This window comes from Mobula birostris, chromosome 24, assembly GCF_030028105.1.
Source record: "Mobula birostris isolate sMobBir1 chromosome 24, sMobBir1.hap1, whole genome shotgun sequence".
Taxonomy (NCBI): Eukaryota; Metazoa; Chordata; class Chondrichthyes; order Myliobatiformes; family Myliobatidae; genus Mobula; species Mobula birostris.
In genome coordinates, this window is record NC_092393.1 from 6,727,837 (window position 1) to 6,748,458 (window position 20,622).

At 47.4% G+C, this 20,622-nt stretch overlaps 1 protein-coding gene across 2 annotated transcripts in view; it reads right to left on the reverse strand.

Moving 5' to 3' along the window:
• myo15b (myosin XVB) overlaps window positions 1-20,622 on the reverse strand; it is a 210,376-nt gene that overhangs the window by 57,804 nt on the left and 131,950 nt on the right. For both annotated transcript variants that reach the window (XM_072242387.1, XM_072242388.1), the window contains 8 exons: window positions 15,923-16,064; window positions 15,010-15,121; window positions 11,635-11,789; window positions 10,490-10,656; window positions 7,338-7,401; window positions 4,292-4,364; window positions 3,700-3,776; window positions 1,308-1,384 (listed from right to left, as the gene is read on the reverse strand). In XM_072242387.1, the coding sequence (XP_072098488.1) occupies window positions 1,308-1,384; window positions 3,700-3,776; window positions 4,292-4,364; window positions 7,338-7,401; window positions 10,490-10,656; window positions 11,635-11,789; window positions 15,010-15,121; window positions 15,923-16,064 (867 nt within the window). The remainder of the gene's footprint in view (window positions 1-1,307; window positions 1,385-3,699; window positions 3,777-4,291; window positions 4,365-7,337; window positions 7,402-10,489; window positions 10,657-11,634; window positions 11,790-15,009; window positions 15,122-15,922; window positions 16,065-20,622) is intronic.

Below are 20,622 nucleotides of genomic sequence, written 5' to 3' on the forward strand. Positions count from 1 at the left end.
AACAATTGGTCCGTGAATACAATTACCATTTCAGCACTGACCCCGAGCTGAATTTGGTAGATACTCCTCCAAAAATCTGCAAAAAAATCGTGGATACACCCAAATCCACCATGGGTAAAGCCCTCCATATCTACACAGAGTGCTGTCACAGCAAAGCAGTGTTCACCCTCAAGAACCCCCACCATCCAGGTCATGCTCTCTTCTCACTGCTCTCATCAGTTACAGCAACCTCAGGACCCACGCCACCAGGTTCAGGAACAGTTGTTACCCCTCAGTCATCAGGGTCTTGAACCAGAGGGGATAACTTCACTTAGTTTAACTCACCCCAACACTTAACTGAACATGACCTATGGTCTCAATGTCAAGGACTGTTCATCTCAGGTTCTCAATATTTATTGCTTTCTATTTATTATTATGTTTGTATTTGCAACATTTGTTGTCTTTTGTACACTGGTTGGTTTGCACACCTGTTGGGTGTGGTCTTTCATTGACTCAATTATGTCTGTTTATACTAACTGTGAATACCCGCAGTAAAATGAATGGTGACGTATAGTTTGAACTTTGAAAGTCCTCTGTAACAAAATACTCAGGATGAAACATTGCCGGCAAGCCAGCACCAAGTGCTGTTCTCAAACTACAACTGTGTTGGTGAGCTGATGCCTAGAACAGTTGTCTTCTCTGGCTGCTACATTTTATAATACAATCACATGCATTTTGAAATAGTTATTTTCCTCCCAGTTTAGTATAATCCTATCTTCCATCTCAGTCCTCTTTCCACAAATCTAGTTTTGAACTGGTCTTCAAAGCACCTCTGATGAAGGGTTCTTATTTCGCTGCAGATGCTCTGGCAGGTGTAGCTGTAATGAAGCTCAGTCGCGGTACCTGACTGCGCAGATACCTGACTGTACGATACTTGCACGGTCATCCTCGGGTGCTGGATTACTATCCAAGCTATGAGCTTGGGGCCACATTTTATTTATTTATGTGGTTGTTATTTATTGAAATACACCCGGAATAGGTCTTTCTGGCCCTTCGAGCTATGCCATTCAGCAACCCTTGATTTATCCCCACCCTAAACACCGGACAGTTTACAATGACCAATTAACCTACAGACTGGTACGTTTTTGGACTGTGGGAGGAAACTGGAGCACCCGGAGGAAACCCACGCGGTCACGGGGAAACTCCTGTAGGAGCGGTGGTACAATAAAGCACTCTGCTAGCCACTGCACTACCATGCTGCCCCTGTGATTTACGCAGAGACTCTGCCCTGTGCTAGGTGGTGTTCCGGCAGAACTCTGGACACTCACTTCTTGGGGTTGTCTGTGATTTGCTTGATGATCTGACAACAGACTTCATCCAGAAGCAATTTTTTCTTCTTGCACAGCTATGAGAAAGCAGAAGGTGGCAACCTGCTCATTAGATTCTGTAGGCAAATTTTCAAACAATAAATTTAAATAACCTTGGCTCAACCCTTCCCGAAAGCCCATGCAGTGCCAGGGATTGGTTGGCCTTTGGCCTATGAAAACATTTTGTCTAGTCATAAAACCATATAACCATATAACAATTACAGCACGGAAATAGACCATCTCGGCCCTTCTAGTCCTCACAGAAAACTCTCCAAACTCATTTCCCATTGGCTAAAGTTAACATAAAGTGTAAGTGCTGAGTGAAAGTTTGCTGAGTTTCTGGCCTGACCCGACCTGCAAGCTGATATCTACTTGAGTAACTCCACCTGGAGCTTCCAGATCTTCCCAGTCACTAGGCACAAGACTGAACACTGAAAGGCCTTGATAGGGTGGATGTAGAGAGGCCACGTCCTCAGAATAGAGGGGCGTCCTCATAGAACAGAGATGAGGAGGACTTTCTTTAGCCAGAGGGTGGTGGATCTGTGGGACTCTTTGCCACGGGCATCGGTGGAGGGCAAGCTTTTATGTACATTTAAGGCAGAGGTTGATAGATTCCTGATTGGTTAGGCCATGAAGGGATACAGGGAGATGGCAGGAGATTGGGGCTGAGAATAAAATTGGATCAGCCATGATGAAACGGTGGAGCAAATTCAATGGGCAGAGTGGTCTAATTCTGTTCCTATATCTTATAGTCGTATTTACACTATTCCTATATTAATCAAGGTTCTTGGCCATTCAGGCCATTGTATATCGAGCAGTAGTAAACCAAGGCAACTGGACTTGCTGTGTTGTCTAGAAGATGTTTCGCCACTCATCCGAGAGGCTTCTTTAGTTCTGATCCATGGCAGGTAGTTTTCCTTCTTTGCATGAATGGAGGTGTGAACCGTTGTGGAGACACTGGGGTAGAGACGTCAGGACTGCCTTGTAAGTAGCTGATAGGTTGTGTCGTACCCCACCCCCTCTGTTTGGGGGTTGGGGTACAACACACACACAGATGCACACAAATCAGTACCTACGGTTTGACTCTCGTCTCCCATTAGATCATGGGTTGGGGGTTATCAGAACACTAGATCACCGCGCTGAGAATGTGCCCACCAACGTTACAGCTAAAGACAAGGAGCGCAAGTATTTGAGAGAAGCCTTGAAAGCTTGTGGCTACTCTGACTGGGCCTTCATCAAGACAGCAACAAAAACCAGCAGGGTCATTAGCCCAACAGACAGGTAAGGAGCAAAGCAGATGGAAAAACATAGTCATTTCATATGTAGCTGGAGTTTCAGAGAAATGCAGGATTTTCAACAAATCCCTGTGTTTTTAAAGCTACAAACACACTCAGACAGAAACTTGTCTGCCCCGAGGATCCTACAGCCAAACATAAACAGAGCAATATTGTATATGCTGTCCAATGCAATGGGAACTGCATAGATCTGTACATCAACAAGACAAAACAACCACTTCACAAACATTTCATAGGAGGGCTAACACCTCAGGCCAAGACTCGGCTGTATATCTACACCTAAAGGACAAGAGACACTCCTTTGATAATAACAATGAACATATTTTGGACAGGGAGGAGAGGTGGTTTGAACGAGGGGTTAAAGGAGGCATCTTTGTCAAACTGGAAAACCCATCCCTGAACACAGGGGGTGTGGTATGAGTCCACCTATCAGCTACTTACAATGCAGCCCTAACATCACTACACCAGCATATCCATAACAGCTCACACCTCCATTCATGCAAAGATAAGTCCAATGACCCTCTCATTACCTCTACGACTCTTAATGACTCTCGTGTGATTGCTATACCTTTAACCAACTCACAACGTATATAAGCTGGAAAACTACCAACCGTGGATCAGAACTGAAGAAGCCTCTTGAATGAGTGGCGAAATGGCTTCTAGACAACACAGCAAGTCCAGCTGCCTTGATTTACTACTGCTTTCCCTACATTAATCCCATTTTTAGTCTCTCCACATTCCCATCAACTCTCCCAGATCCTACTACTCATCTACAAAGTAGGCCCAAGTTATAGTGGCCAGTTAACCTAAAATCCCTTTCCATGGGGCAGCTATTATTTTTGAAATGTTGGATGCATGGACTGGTCACCATTTTCTTCAGCAAACATTTGTTTCTTTAAAATTCCTTGAGATTGAACTGTATGATCCTTTCTCCAAGCACACCCAGTGGCCTTGGCAGACCGTGAGGTCTGGTGAGTGGGGGAGTGAGGGTGGTAGTGAATGGCGGACATGCTATAGAACATTTTAGGAAAGTGTTGCTCCATAATAGTCCAACTTACCTTCAGGATACTCTCTAAGCAATCAACGTCAGAATGTTTCTTCTTCAAAGGCTGGTCTCCCATAAACCTCATAACAGCTACAGAGAAACAAGAGTTAGAACTTCCTGGCATCTATAGATAGTTTCTTTTGTTTGTATTTTGAATATCAACAGGAAATCTAATCTCACTTGATTAGAAAGTACAAAATGATGTGCTTATGCTTTGTTATTATCGGACTCAATCTTCTTGTTGCTCGAGATCATTGAAAGGCCTTTGACCTGAAATTTCGACTGTTTTTCTCTTTCTCCTGATGCTGTCTGATCTCCTAAGCAATTCCAGCACTTTCTATTTTTAATCAATGAAACATATATACCTTCTGTTGTTATTTAACCCAAACCTGTCAATCTTAACTTTCAAAATTGTCTTTCACTTAATTAAAACACTCTTACTACTAATGTGGATCACACGGCCATTAATCTGAGATCTGCTTCAATTATTCCCAAACGTATTAGAATCAAACATTATGAACTTGCCCAACCCTCACATAACTGCCATCCCATCAAACTGTACAAAACCCCTTCAAATGTCCCACTGCTTCTTGAATAAAACTCACCCATGAAATTCTGTGTAGCAAGTTTATTCAGTTCTTCGTCAACAAAATAAAGCAGTGACTGCTGGATGGGAACCTAGAACAAGAATTATGGATTGAATAAATTGTCTAGCTCCCCCCACCCCATGCAATATTTTTTGCTTCTTGTTTACTTTTCATGTATTTTTGGGAAAAAAAATACATTTATCAATGAGTTACACACACAAAATGCTGGAGGAACTCAGCAGGTCAGGCAGCCTCTAGGGAAAGAGTACAGTCGACACTTCGAACTGAAAACCCTTTGGCAGGACTGAAGGAAAAAGGGTGAGGAGTAGATTTAAAAGGTGGGGGGGGAGGGGAGAGATAAACACAAGGTGACAGGTGAGACCTGGAGGGGGGAAGAATGAAGTAAAAAACTGGAAAGTCAATTGGTGAAGGAGACAGAAGGCAATGGCAGAACGAAAAGTGGGGAGGAGCACCAGAGGGAGGTAAAGGGCGGGCAAGGAAATAAGGTGAGAGAGGGAAAAGGGGATGGGAAATGGTGAAGGGGGGGGCATTATCGAGTTTGAGAAATCGATGTTCATGCCATGAGGTTGGAAGCTACTCAAACGGAATACAAGGTGTTGTTCCTCTAACCTAAGTGTTACATGCTACATCATGACAGTGAAGGAGGCCAAGGATGGACATATCGGAATGGGAATGGGAAGCAGAATTGAAATTGGTGGCCACCGGGAGATCCTGCTTTTTATGGTGGATGCTCAGCGAAGCGGTCTCCCAATCTACGTTGGGTCTCACCGATATACAGGAGGCCACAGTGGGAGCACCGAACACAGTATATGACCCCAATAGACTCACAGGTAAAATGCTGCCTCACCTGGAAGGACTGTTTAGGGCCCTGAATGGTAGTGAGGGAGGAGTGTAGGGGCAGGTGTAGCACTTGTTCCATTGGCAGGAGGGAGTTCAGTGGGGAGGGATGAATGGACAAGGGAGCCACATAGGGAGGGAACCCTGCGGAAAGCAGAAAGTGTGGGGGGGGGGGAGTGTGCTTTTCCAGATCCTTGCTATGATCTCTTTGTCAAGGGATCTGTCACTGGAGATGGTGCTTCCCAGCTACTTGAAGCTCTCCATGTGCTTCAGGACAGTGCCGTCGATGGTGATGCATGGCTGAGGAGGGTGACTGTTTGGTGCAGGTTGTAGGAGAGCTTCTGTCTTACCGAGGCTGATTGTCAGGTCGAACAGCTTTGAGGCTGCAGAGAACTTCTTGACAATGGCCTGCAGATGCTTCTCCTGGTGGGCCACGAGGGCACAGTCATCAGCAAACAGGGCTTCAGTGATGAGCCTCCTCCACGTTTTGTTCTTTGCAGCAAGACATCTCAGGTCAAACATCGATCTGTCTAGGCGATATCTTATGTAAATACCCAGGTCTAGGTCCTTAACAGCATGCTTCAGCACTTGGGTGAAGAAGAGGTTGAAGAGCACTGGTGCTAGAACGCACCCTTACTCCACGCTATTTGAGACATTGAAAGTCTCAGATGGGGAACCATCTGAAAACACTTCTCCTATAATGCCATCGTAGTGAATTTCTGTGGGCAGCCAAGCTTTCTAATGATGACCCTGTACCGCAGGCACATCAAACAGCTGGAGCAGTTTCACATGCGCTCTCTGCGGTCGATCGTGAGGATTCAATGGCAGGACCGAATCACCAACCAGGAAGTCCTTGACAGAGCCAACAGCACAAGCACTGAGGCAAGGATGCTCCAGGCCAGGCTACGCTGGACTGGCCATGTAATCCACATGGGTGAAACAAGAATCCCCAGGCAGCTGCTCTACGGTGAGCTTGATCATGGCAGTCACAATCAGGGCCGCCCCAAAAAAAGATTCAAAGACAATCTGAAGTCGTACATCAAATGGGCAGACCTCCAGCCTCGACAACTTGAGGAGTCCGCAGCTGACAGGGCTGCGTGGCGCGCCCTGACCAGAAAAACTGCATCTGACTTTGAGGATGACCGAGATCAGCGCCTTGCAGCAGCACAGGACCGACGCCACAAAGCTGTGTGTGCACCTGTTCTAACAACCGCCATTCCGTGTCCAACCTGCAACCGCATGTGTGCTTCGGCCCTCAGCCTCCGAAGCCATGTGTATCCACAGATGACTGCACAATGTTCAGTCTTCCGTGCACCCCGAGAGACAACCACCAAACCAAACCAATGTACTGTATGTGTCATGTCTTTTTAAAGCAACGTGCAAAGATATCAGCATCTGCAGCCAGCACTCTGTTGATTTCCTTCCTGGTACTTCCATGGCATCGTACAACACAGAAACAACAGAGGCCACACCAACACCCACATACCTAATTACACTACTCCCGTTTTATGTTGCCCCAACTTCTCCCCCAGATTTTACTGCCCAGCTACATGCTAATGGAAATTTGCAGTGACCAATTAATGTCCCTACACAAACATCTTTGGGATGTGAGAGGAAACTCACATGTATGTCAGTGTATATTGATGTGATCATGCAAACTCTACACAGACAGCAGCAGGGGAGAGGTCAGGATTAAACCTGGGTCACTGGAGGTGTGAAGCAGCAGAAGCTGAATCAGTGCCACTGGGCTGCCTGTATGGCTTTGTGTCCAATGCCTTCGTCAACCTTGCATCGCTTTAAAACCTCTACCAAACTTGTATTTTTTCAGTGCTTAGCTTGCCTTTCCAATTCATAAGCAGACAGATATTAATTCCTATTTGTCGAGCCACAGTACTGTAGCAGTTAGCACGATACTTTTACAGCTGGGAGTGTTGGAGTTTGAGGTTCAATTCTGGTGTCATCTGTAAGCAAGTCTGTATGTTCTTCCCATGTGTGAGGGTTTCCTCTTGGTGCTCTGGTTTCCTCCCACAGTCCAAAGACATACTCGTTAGTAGGTGATTGTAAACTGTCCTGTGATTAGGCTGGGGTTAAATAGGGTTGCTGGGTGGTGCGGCAATTGGACCAGAGAGGCCTGTATCCCTAAATAATAAAACATACAGACACAAATACAAGCACTTTCATTCCCTCACTATTTGTGTTCACTTACCTTTGTGTGTCTGACCAAATAATTAGGTTTCTTTTCTTCTGCACTCATATTCTTCAATTCAGGTCTATAATCAGTGGCAGAAAAAGACAAAGTTACTGACACACAGTTCCAGTTACCGCACATTTACGGAACCAAACTGGCAAAGTTAGCAGCAAGTTCAAGTGGTGCAGGGGTCTGAGATCCCAATGTGAATAGAGGCAAGGTACCGGCAACTGATTCTGACCTCATGCAGTACTTAGTACTTAGGTGTAGTTTTGTAGTGGGAATCTGTACAGATAGACAAAAGTTGAGAGGGCCTTTGTCGGGTGGGATCTTTGTGCAACAACCAATACCAAAAAATAACCCTAGAAGTTTGGTTGTTACTGCAACACCCTTTCCCCACCAGTATCAGTGGCCGCATTTTCCTCAGAATATTAATGAGAGTTTAACATGGAGAGATTAACTTTTATGTCTGAGCTACTTGTTATGGTAGCAAATAGACCAACTGAAACCCTGAATGAACCCCTCTCCCTTGAAAATGTACAGCAAGCCTCCATGGTTCCTGATGGAACTGCAGGCTCTTGGAGTTTTCGGATACAAAATGTTTGTGATTGTGCTCTGATATTGATTCTTTGCAGTGATGGGGTGAAAGATAAGGGATTAGGAGGGTGTGCGTGTTGCATTGAGTTGTGGTCCCTCAGTCATATTCCCTGTGGCTATTTTCCAGACAGATCTCAAGCCCTACATGCGGACAGTATTGTAGGCTATTAAATAGGGTTGGTTGCTGGGTGGTGTAGGCTATTCAGTGCCCACAGTCTGTTACACGCAGCAAAATCAAACCCTACCACTGCCTAGAAGCAGGGTTCCTCCAATAAAGCACACTACACTTGGCACATCAGGAGTCAATGAACCACAAAACTCCTGTTCCATTCTTTCAAAAACAAAGTGTATTTGTGGTTTACTCCCTTTAGTTAGAGCTTGAAGAAAACTTGCACATCCACTGCTGAGCTCACATCAGCCACTACATTCACAGACTGCAAGGACAATTTATGAAGATAATGCCTGAACTCCAGGATTTGAGTTACAAGGAGAGGTTAGGCATGATTGGCCTTTATTACTTGGAGCTTAGGAGACTGAGGCATGAGTGTAGAAAATCATGCAGGGCACAGACAAGGAATCAGTCTTTTTCTACGGAAAGGAAATCATACCTGGAGGGCAGAGGTTCAAGGTCAGAGGTAAAGATTTTAAAGGAACGTGAGGGGTAACTTTTCACACAGATGGCCGTGCGTAATGGAACCAGCTGCTAGAGGAAGAGGATGAGGCAAGTACAATGACATCACTTAAAGGACTTGGACAAGGACGTGGACAGGAAAGGTTTAGAGACATATAGGCCTGAGATGGGCAAATGAAGAGAAGCAAGGGGATATTAATTTAGTGGTTCAGAGTTAAGTATCCCCATTGGATCTGGGCCTATCAGTGTGTAGGTTGGACACCATGGGCCTGTTAGATTGATGGGCCTACTTCCATGCCAATGATGACACTGTTCCATCCCAGGGCAGTGATGGTGATTCCCAAGGACTCAATTAAATCAGTATGCCCCTGCCCTGACTGGTTGCTGCATGAACAATCATCGAGCACAGTGCAAGTGACCATCGGGTAAAGTATAAAGTATGAAGTAAAGTACAAAGTATAAAGTTCAAATGAGGTGTCTGGAGAGGAGCAGGGGAGAATGAGTTAGATAACCCCACTGGGACTGAACCCAGGTTCAGAAGCACTTATTGAGTCACACAGCATGGAAAAATTGGGCCACTGCGTCTGCACCCAGTTGCACTGGTACCATTTTATCTTCCCCCATCTCCCACTAGCTTCCTCAGACTCTACCCCTCACCTAGACTAGGGATAAGTTCCAGTGGCCAACTAACCTACCAACCTGCATGTCTTTGGGGTGTAGGAGGAAACCAGAGAACCTGGAAGAAACCTACATAGTCATAGTGAGAACATACAGGATTGAATCAGTGTCTCTTTGAGCTGTGCTCAGTGAAGCTGATTCATGTAAAGACCAGGGTTGTGTTTATAAGACATAAAACATGTCACTGTGGACATAATCACGCAAGATTCACTCCTTTCGGAGTGATGTGCTCTATAACGTCCCAACTATTGATGCTTTTCCTGCCAGTAAGTAGCTAATACTGTGCACACTGATGACAATTGCAACATATTACACTGGCATTCGAGTCAATCCCAGATGGAAATTCCTGGCGCAGTTTCCTGCTGGGTGGGTTTCTAGCAGAAATGAGCACAAACACTTCCAAATACACAGCAAATGTTATTTTTTTGTGTGATGTGAGCTTCGAGGACCTGAGTTACAAGGAGAGGTTGAATAGATTTGGACTTTATTCCCTGCAGTGCAGGACAATGAAGGGAGATCTTATAAGGTGTACAAAATTATCAGATGGAGTGAATGCACGCAGCCTTTTCCCCTCAGGTTGGGTGAGACTAAAACCAGAGGTCATAGGTTCAGGGTGAAAGATGCAAATCTAAGGGTAATCTGAGGGGGAGCTTCATTCAGAGGGTGGTGCGAGTGTGATAGTTGTGAATGTCAGTTCAATTGTAACATTTAAGAGAAGATTGGATAGGTATGTGAATGAAAGAGGCATGGAGGTCTACCTCCCAGTGCAGATAGATGGCACTAAGCAGACTAGTCCAGCAAAGGCAAATGGCCTGTTTCTGTGCTTTATAACTCTACATATAACCACTCTAAGTGGTTCAGGTTGTAGGTACACACACTGTTGTTTCTCTCCACTGGTTTTGTCCACTCTGTCACGTCGACAATACAAATGCAGAGTCTACAATGCATAATGTGACAGAGGTTCCTTTAACATTTTTTCTGGACACAAATAACTGAATTTGACTTTCCTTGAATCAGAGCAGTACTCTGATTTGCAAAGCAATGCTAAATGAAACACTGGAAAGGGATGAACAATCTTCACATACAATTATTCTTGTAACCGTTGTAACACTGTGTGTTTTCCTGTACTGCTGACTTCCTCGTAGCTTGTATGTCTGGGAGCATACGTGGCGTGGATTTCATTATTGTGTGGCAGCCTCTGTAATTGTTTGTTCTAATGAGTGACATTTAGATGTGTGTAGACCTTGAGATACCCATTACTCACGTAGTCACAGGCTCTCTGAAGTACTCCATTGCAAACTCGGCCATTACATACTGTCCGTGCTCAGGCAAGGAGTAAATGCTTGATGCAGACTTGATGACAGATGCAGAATTAGAGGAGATGGTTGTTCCTCCTTCGTTGCTTTCTGAGACTTCACTGAGTGGTGGACTCTAAGTAGAGAGTATTCCGTTAGTGCAGCACAAGACACAATAACCAAATGACTGTGAACAAAACCAGAGACAAAGATATGGTTTACAAACACACTGTTTACCTCCTAGACTATGTTTTTTCCTTTATATTCTTTTATGCAAAATCACTAACAAGACCAATATTTGTTGTCCATCACTAATTCATTTGAAGAGGAATTAGTAACCCACTATAGTCTAATACCGTGGGCAGGCAGCTCTAAAATTTAGACAGCAACACCGAAGGAAAGATGATATATTCCCAGATCATGATGGTTTGCCCACTATGGAAATCAAGTCAAAAGTTCTGTAAATATTTATTATTAGACATTGATCAGTGGTGGCTTTCGAGATATGGTAAGATCACTGAATATCAAAGGACATCTGTTATCGCAATGGTCATTATCTGACACTCATGTGGTGAGGACGCTACTTGCCATTTGCCACCCGAATGGTGAATGGAACTGACCTTTGTGCAATCATTGGTAAACACCCACACTCCTGACCCAGTGGCAGAGGAAAGGCCATTGAAGAAACAGCTGAAGATGGTTAGCACGAGGATGCTTTCCTGAGGAAGTGATGACCTGAGGCTGGGATGATGGACCTCAAATAGCTAAAATCATCTTCCTTTGCGCAACATTAGACTTAGTGAATTTCACTTTGATTCTCATTGAAAGGCATTTTACAGAAGACAATCACATGGCCAGTTATTCCATTTATTTAGAGATATCAATGAGCCAATGAGCCTGAACTGCCCAGTTCACCCATGTAAAATGTTAACCTACTAACCCAAGCATCCTTGGACCAGAATAGCCAGAGAAAACCACTGGGAGAACGTACAAACTCCTTACACTCGATGTTTGCTCCCCGTTGTGGCACTATGGGAGCTGAAATAATAACACAGTGTGGGTCATGCAATGAACCTGGCTGGGGCTTGTTCAATTACCCTGGATGTCCCTTTACCGTTTTAATGGAGGATCTTCTGGAGATGGGCATACTCCTTGATCTCTCCTCATTCCTCTCCCCATTAACATTGTAGTAATCGGGAGCTGCTGTCGGCTGGACTTGGTCTTCAGGAAAGAGGCCCGATCGCCCACCAACAGACCCAAACAGCCAGCCTATGGAAAGAGAGAGAGAGATAGGTCAATGATACATATGCTGTCCCACCAACTGTGCTTTACCACTATGTTTTGGGATGTGGTTTATATCTCTAAGGACACTGCTATGTTTTAAATTCAATTACAATGTATTCCAGCATGGACACACCCAACCTCCATCTGCGATGCTTAAAGTTTTAGGTGTTTTGTTTGAACATTTATACCTGCAAAGGATGTTAATACCAAGGTATACTAGTAACATCAATAGCCAGGTAAGATGAAGTGCTGTTAGGAGAAAGGTTCCCATGTATTATCTCATCAAATACTCTCAGGGAACACACAGCTCAGACTGTTTCCTTTATCAATATTCCATCAAACTCAATCAGAGAGCCAGCAATGTATTGGATGTTTAGTTGGGACTCCGCTTCATCAAATATTCTTGGGGTAATCAAAGCACAGGTTGGAAAAAACAGTAAAGTCCCTGGCAAGACCAATATTTATCGCCCATCCGGACCATCCTTGAAAAGTTGGTGGTGATCCACTTTCAAGAAATGTTGAGGTCCTTCTCGTGAAAGTGCACCCACAGTGTTGTTAGGTGGGAGGTTTCAGGATTTACACACAGTGATAAAGAAGGACTTACTGAGATAGTGCTGCCCTTGTCCATAGTGGCAGTAACCATGGGTTTGCAGGATGGTGGATGAGGTACCAGTCGTGTAGACGGGATGTATGAGGTTGTTAATAGAGGGAGACTCAGTGATGTCAAGCGCACTCCATTATGTACTTGGCTTGATATGTACATGGTGAAAGATCTCCACAAGTGGCAGGGTCTAGGACCAGAAGGCACAGCCTCAGAATAAAAGGCTATCCCTTTAGAACAGAGATGAGAAAATTTTTCTTTGACTAGAGGGTGGTGACTCTGTGGAATTCATTGCCAAAAATGGCTGCCATTGGGTATATTAAAGCAGAGGTTGATTGGTTCTTGATTAGTAATGGTGTCAAAGGTTGCGGAGAGAAGGCCCACAAAGGGAGAAAACACATTGAATGACAGAGCAGACTCAATGGGCTGAATGGATTAGTTGTGCTCTTACGCCTTACGGTGGTGAACTATTGACATTATGATGGATGGAAGGTCACTAATGAAGCAGATGGCTGGGCCCAACCTACTTCCCTGAGAAGCCCCTGCTTGATCTCCATCTTTTTTCCTGTGAGAGATAACCTAACCCCAAGGAAGTGGTTACCCTGGGTTCCTACTGACAGTTTTATATGGACTTTTCAATGAAATGTTAATTACATAGCTATTTTCATGACATTTTCACTTCACTATTAGGATTCAGATTTTCAGAGTTGGAATGAGCTGTGTATTAGTTCTGGAGCTGAGCATTTGTGAATTGGGAGCAGATTGTTTGAGCAGTCATAAGCCAAATTCAATTTGGGCTGCATTTTGTCAACAAGTCATATACCTCGGTAGTTTTTTACATTGTTTTAAGTAACCAGTGTTTCCTCTGACCTGGAACAGCTAGGCTACAAACATGGCTACTTCTACAGCTTAAGTCTCCAGTACTACAGCTGGGATATTATCTTGCTCCATAGCCTCCGCTGTATCCGGTGCTGTCTGCCAGCTCCTATATCATGCAGAGTGAACTGGATTGGCCGTAGACTTTCTGTACAGTGGAGGATCAACAGGAAGAAGCAGGGATGGTCAAGAGTTTCAGCTTTGTTTCTGCCCCTGATCGTTGAGGAAGTGCAAGTACTTGCTGTGACCTCCTCCCCTGGAGTGCCAGTTGTGGGCAGTAACTGTCATCATTCTAGACTGGTCCTGCAAATGTCCATCACCTGCTGTGATAGGATTGTAGAGTTCTGATCAGATCCATTGGTTGTGGAATCACAGCTCTGTCTATCACATACAACAGAAAATCTGCAGATGATGGAAATCTGGGCAAAACACACAAAATGCTGGAGGAACTCAGCAGGCCAGGCAGCATCTATGGAAAAGAGTACTCCCTTGTCCACTTGTCCATCCACCTGATCTCCCTCCTGCACTTATCCTTGCAAGTGGAACAAGTGTTACACCTGCCCCTAAACCTCCTCCCTCACTACCATTCAGGACCCCAAATAGTCCTTCCAGGTGAGGTGACACTTCACCTGAGAGTCTGTTGGGATTATATACTGTGTTTGGTGCTCCCGTTACGGCCTCTTGTCTATCGGTGAAACACGACATAGATTGAGAGACGGCTTTGCCAAGCATCTACGCTCCATTCGCTAGAACAAGCGGGATTTCCCAGTGGCCACCCATTTTAATTCCACTTCCCATCCCAATTTGGATATGTCTATCCATGGCTTCCTCCACTGTTGTGATAAGGCCACACTTAGGTTGGAGGAACAACACCTTATATTCCATTTGGGTAGACACCAACCTGATGGCATGAACATCGATTTCTCAAACTTCCAGTAATGCTTCCCCCCTTCACCATTTCCCATCCCCTTGTCTCTCTCTCATTGTACACCCATCGGCTCCCTCTGGTGCTCTCCCCCCCACCCCTGTTCTTTCTTCCATGGCCTTCTGTCCCTTTCACCAATCAACTTCCCAGCTCTCTGCTTCATCCCTCCCCACCCCCTAAGTTTCACCGATCACCTGGTGTTTCTCTCTCCTCTCTCTTTTAAATCTACTCCTTAGCTTCTTTTCTCCCGTCCTGCCGAAGGGTTTTAGCCCAAAATGTCGACTGTACTGTTTTCCATAGGTGCTGCCTGGCCTGCTGAGTTCCTCCAGCATTTTGTGTGTGTTGCTCTGTCTGTCACGTGCTGCCGAAACCAGTCAATATACACCTTTGAATAGATTAGGTGGTGCTCCTGGCATTCCCTTCGACATTCCTCACCGAATCAGGGTTGTTAGCCTGCCCTGGTGGTCACAGTTGACTGAGGGAAATGTCCGGTCGGCTATTGACTATGCTGGAATATGATACTTGGGCTCTATTGAAATTTCAGTCGGGCTTGTTACTACTAAGACCTGCTTCTACCTGCAATGAGATTTCCCTACCGAGGGATGAGAGGAAGTTCTGTTTCTCACGCAGCATGCTGAGATAGTACTGTACACCATTTGTTGTGTTTTTCATCAGAATCCCAACAGCAAGTTCACAGAACCAATTTTCAAACCTATCAGCAAAATTTAAACAAAGCTACGCAGACAGCTCTGATGGGATGTCTGCCCGTGAGCTTTCTGCTGGATGATCACTTGGTAACTGACCTGGCTCGAGTCCATCCATGGGCAGTAGTTTGATGATATCCCCCTTACGCATGTTTAGCAGACTTTTATCGTCTGTAATGCAGCTTTTAACAGCCATGACGTACTTGGAGTCCTGTAATACATAAATGGAACATCACAGTCCTACTTTTGTTTTGACTCCAGCACTAAAGGAGATACAGTGCAGCAATATCCTGCTATTGCACTGATCACATGTATTAACAGTGCTTATTGAATGACACCACTAATCAGCACATCAACACTGCCTCCCATGGGCGCACAAAGCGGTCGGCAGCATCTGAGGCCAGATCAGACTGATGCTGCACCAGATCTGGGTAAGACTGGTACTAGTGTAGTGCTTGTACTAATAATTTACACTGGGCAGAACTTGTAGCTGCAACTGTTCCAGCTTTGCACAGAACCTCGGTCAGTAATTGCACGACTGTTGCAGCTTTGCACAGAACCGCAGTCAATAATTGCACGACTGTTCCAGCTTTGCACAGAACCGCAGTCAGTAATTGCACGACTGTTGCAGCTTTGCACAGAACCGCAGTCAGTAATTGCACGACTGTTGCAGCTTTGCACAGAACCGCAGTCAGTAATTGCACGACTGTTGCAGCTTTGCACAGAACCGCAGTCAGTAATTGCACGACTGTTGCAGCTTTGCACAGTACCTTGGTCAGTAATTACACACAGATTTTGGTAAGAAGATTACTGTGAAAATACAAAGTCTAGAGTGGGTAGTGGAACCATCAGTCCTAATGAACCTAATGAACCAATAATGATCAGTTCTACACAGTGAGGAGGGAAGATATTTTCCAACATCATGCCATGTTGCTGGGTTGACGTGCCAGCTTCTGCTGTATTGCTGTGGCCGGCTCCCCTGGTTTCCCAGCACAGTTGGAATTTTCTGTACCTTCCGCAGCTCATCCAGGAACACAGTGATGAGGACCTTTGCTTGCTTGGCTTTCTCCGAGTAAAGGGTCATCTTCTCATTTTTCAGAGTGAGTTCAAGCACAGCCTCTCCCTGTACCTCCACGCCCTGGATTTCCACATAGCTGCAATGAAAAGGGAGAGACGGGTCTCTGTTACTGCGGAGGGAGGAGTGCCCTGCTTGGGAGAGGATCACAGCAAATCTGAAGATTCCTCGGTGCTGCAGATCCTCTGAAAACCTCCAGGTTAACCTTTTGGGTAGGGCATCTGCAGCAGGAAAGACACCCTGGTATTTGCCACATTCATTAACCAAATTTCTAAATTGTCATTGTTTCTCCAAATTTCTAGCATTGTTTGCATTTATTTAAAATGTTAAGCGTTTGGACAATTTTCTGATTTTAAACATGAGAAAGTTGGAAATCCAAAGCACCGCATACAAAGTGCTGGAGGAACTCAGCAGGTCAGGCAACATCGATGGAAAAGAGTACAGTCGATGCTTCAGGCCGAGACCCTTCTTCAGGACTGAGAAGGAGAGGGGAAGACACTGGGATAAACCAATGGTGAGGGAGGGAGGGGAAGGGGTCTGGCTGGAAGGTGATAGGTGAAGCCAGGTAGGTGGGAATGGTCAGGGGCTGGAGAAGAAAGAATCTGATAAGAAAAGGGAGTGGACCATAGGAGTAAGAGATCCCAGGGGAGGTGATAGGCAGGGGAGAAGAGGTAAAAGGACAGAATGGGAAATAGAAGAAGAGAGGTATATTTTTACTGGAAGGAGAAATCGATATTGATGCCATCAGGGTGGAGGGCACCCAGATGGAATATAAGGTGTTGCTCCTCCACCTTACACAAGAGGAGGCCATGGACTGACATGCTGGAAAAGGAACAGGAATTAGAATTAAAATGTTTGGTCCCTGGAAAGATCTGCTTGTGGCGCATGGAGCAGAGGTGCTTGACGAAGCGGTTCACCAATTTACGACGGATCTCATTGAGGACGCATTGGGAACAACGGAAACAAGAGACAACCCCAGTACATTCGCAGGTGAAGTGCTGCCTCACCTGGAAGGACTGTTTCGACCTGAATGGAGGTGAGGGAGGAGGTCAGCGGGCAGATGTACACTTGGGCCCTTGCAGGCTAAGTGCCAGGACGAAGATTTCCTGCTTATTTTTACAGAACCTTGATATTAGCAGAAGGCACTTGGGGAAAAGAAAATTGCCCACAAGATATCTGGAGGGAAAACACAACTATGATTCCTGCTGTTGGGGAGAATGACCTGTCCTGGGAAAAACCAGAACAGAACCCCAGCTGAAAAAGCTCATACCCATGGCTCTCACTCTGGGTTCAGGGATTTCATCTGTACGGAGAGATGGGGGAAGCTGGGTTCAGGGAGAGACCGTGGAAGCTGGGTTCAGGGGAGACTGGGGAAGCTGGGTTCAGGGGAGATTGGGGAAGCTGGGTTCAGGGGGAGACTGGGGAAGCTGGGTTCAGGGGAGACTGGGGAAGCTGGGTTCGGGGGGAGACTGGGGAAGCTGGGTTCAGGGAGAGACTGGGGAAGCTGGGTTCAGGGGGAGGCCGAGAAAGCTGGGTTCAGGGGGAGACTGGGGAAGCTGGGTTCAGGGGAGATTGAGGAAGCTGGATTCAGGGGAGACTGGGGAATCTGGGTTCAGGGGGAGATTGGGGAAGCTGGGTTCAGGGGAGATTGAGGAAGCTGGGTTCAGGGGAGACTGGGGAAGCTGGATTCAGGGGGAGACTGGGGAATCTGGGTCCGGGGGAGACTGGGGAATCTGGGTCCAGGGGGAGATCGAGGAAGCTGGGTTCAGGGGACTGAGGAAGCTGGGTTCAGGGGGAGGCTGAGGAAGCTGGGTTCAGGGGACTGAGGAAGCTGGGTTCAGGGGGAGACTGAGGAAGCTGGGTTCAGGGGGAGACTGAGGAAGTTGCGTTCAGGGGAGACTGAGGAAGCTGGGTTCAGGGGACTGAGGAATCTGGGTTCAGGGGGAGACTGGGGAAGCTGGGTTCAGGGGGAGACTGAGGAAGCTGGGTTCAGGGGGAGGCTGAGGAAGCTGGGTTCAGGGGGAGAATGGGGAATCTGGGTCCAGGGGGAGACCGAGGAAGCTGGGTTCAGGGGGAGACTGAGGAAGCTGGGTTCAGGGATTGCCGGGTTCAGGCAGAGACTGGAAAACTGGATTCAGGAGTTTCATCTGTAGGGAGAGACTGGGGAAGCTGGGTACAGGAATTTCAGGGTTCAGGGAGAGAATGGGGAATCTGAGCTCAGGGAGGGCTGGGGAAGCTGGGTACAGGGATTTCAGGGTTCAGGGATAGACTGTGGAAGTTGGGTTCAGGGAGAGACTGAGGAAGTTGGTTCAGGGATTTCAGCTGTGGGGGGAGACAGGATAAACTGGGTTGAGGGACTTCAAGGTTTAGGCAGAGACTGGGGAATCTGGATTCGGAGGAGACTGGGGAATCTGGGTACAGGGAGAGACTGCAGGGAGACTGGGGAAGCTGGGTACAGGGAGAGACTGGGGAATCTGGATTCAGGGGAGACTGGGGAAGCTGGATTCGGGGGAGACTGGGGAAGCTGGATTCGGGGGAGACTGGGGAAGCTGGGTACAGGGAGAGACTGGGGAATCTGGATTCAGGGGGAGACTGGGGAAGCTGGGTACAGGGAGAGACTGGGGAAGCTGGATTCGGGGGAGACTGGGGAAGCTGGGTACAGGGAGAGACTGGGGAATATGGATTCAGGGGGAGACTGGGGAAGCTGGGTACAGGGAGAGACTGGGGAATCTGGATTCAGGGATAGACTGTGGAAGCTGGGTTCAGGGAGAGACTGAGGAGGTTGGTTCAGGGATTTCAGCTGTAGGGGGAGACAGGATAAACTGGGTTGAGGGACTTCAAGGTTCAGGCAGAGACTGGGGAATCTGGATTCGGGGGAGACTGGGGAATCTGGGTACAGGGAGAGACTGGGGAATCTGGATTCAGGGGAGACTGGGGAAGCTGGGTACAGGGAGAGACTGGGGAATCTGGATTCAGGGGAGACTGGGGAAGCTGGATTCGGGGGAGACTGGGGAAGCTGGATTCGGGGGAGACTGGGGAATCTGGGTACAGGGAGAGACTGGGGAATCTGGATTCAGGGGAGACTGGGGAAGCTGGGTACAGGGATTGCAGTGTTCAGGGAGAGACTGGGGAAGCTGGATTCGGGGAGACTGGGGAAGCTGGGTACAGGGAGAGACTGGGGAATATGGATTCGGGGGAGACTGGGGAAGCTGGGTACAGGGAGAGACTGGGGAATATGGATTCAGGGGGAGACTGGGGAAGCTGGGTACAGGGAGAGACTGGGGAATCTGGGTTCAGGGAGAGACTGGGGAATCTGGATTCAGGGATAGACTGTGGAAGCTGGGTTCAGGGAGAGACTGAGGAAGTTGGTTCAGGGATTTCAGCTGTAGGGGGAGACAGGATAAACTGGGTTGAGGGACTTCAAGGTTCAGGCAGAGACTGGGGAATCTGGATTCGGGGGAGACTGGGGAATCTGGGTACAGGGAGAGACTGGGGAATCTGGATTCAGGGGAGACTGGGGAAGCTGGGTACAGGGAGAGACTGGGAAATATGGATTCGGGGGAGACTGGGAAAGCTGGGTACAGGGAGAGACTGGGGAATCTGGATTCAGGGGGAGACTGGGGAAGCTGGGTACAGGGAGAGACTGGGGAATCTGGATTCAGGGGGAGACTGGGGAAGCTGGGTACAGGGATAGACTGGGGAATCTGGATTCGGGGGAGACTGGGGAAGCTGGGTACAGGGAGAGACTGGGGAATATGGATTCAGGGGGAGACTGGGGAAGCTGGGTACAGGGAGAGACTGGGGAATCTGGATTCGGGCGAGACTGGGGAAGCTGGGTACAGGGATTGCAGTGTTCAGGGAGAGACTGGGGAAGCTGGATTTGGGGGAGACTGGGGAAGCTGGGTACAGGGAGAGACTGAGGAATCTGGATTCAGGGGGAGACTGGGGAAGCTGGGTACAGGGAGAGACTGGGGAATCTGGATTCAGGGGGAGACTGGGGAAGCTGGGTACAGGGATAGACTGGGGAATCTGGATTCGGGGGAGACTGGGGAAGCTGGGTACAGGGAGAGACTGGGGAATCTGGATTCGGGGGAGACTGGGGAAGCTGGGTACAGGGAGAGACTGGGGAATATGGATTCAGGGGGAGACTGGGGAAGCTGGGTACAGGGAGAGACTGGGGAAGCTGGATTCGGGGGAGACTGGGGAAGCTGGGTACAGGGAGAGACTGGGGAATATGGATTCGGGGGAGACTGGGGAAGCTGGGTACAGGGAGAGACTGGGGAATCTGGGTTCAGGGAGAGACTGGGGAATCTGGGTTCAGGGAGAGACTGGGGAATCTGGATTCAGGGATAGATTGTGGAAGCTGGGTTCAGGGAGAGACTGAGGAAGTTGGTTCAGGGATTTCAGCTGTAGGGGGAGACAGGATAAACTGGGTTGAGGGACTTCAAGGTTCAGGCAGAGACTGGGGAATCTGGATTCGGGGGAGACTGGGGAATCTGGGTACAGGGAGAGACTGGGGAATCTGGATTCAGGGGAGACTGGGGAAGCTGGGTACAGGGAGAGACTGGGGAATCTGGATTCAGGGGAGACTGGGGAAGCTGGATTCGGGGGAGACTGGGGAAGCTGGATTCGGGGGA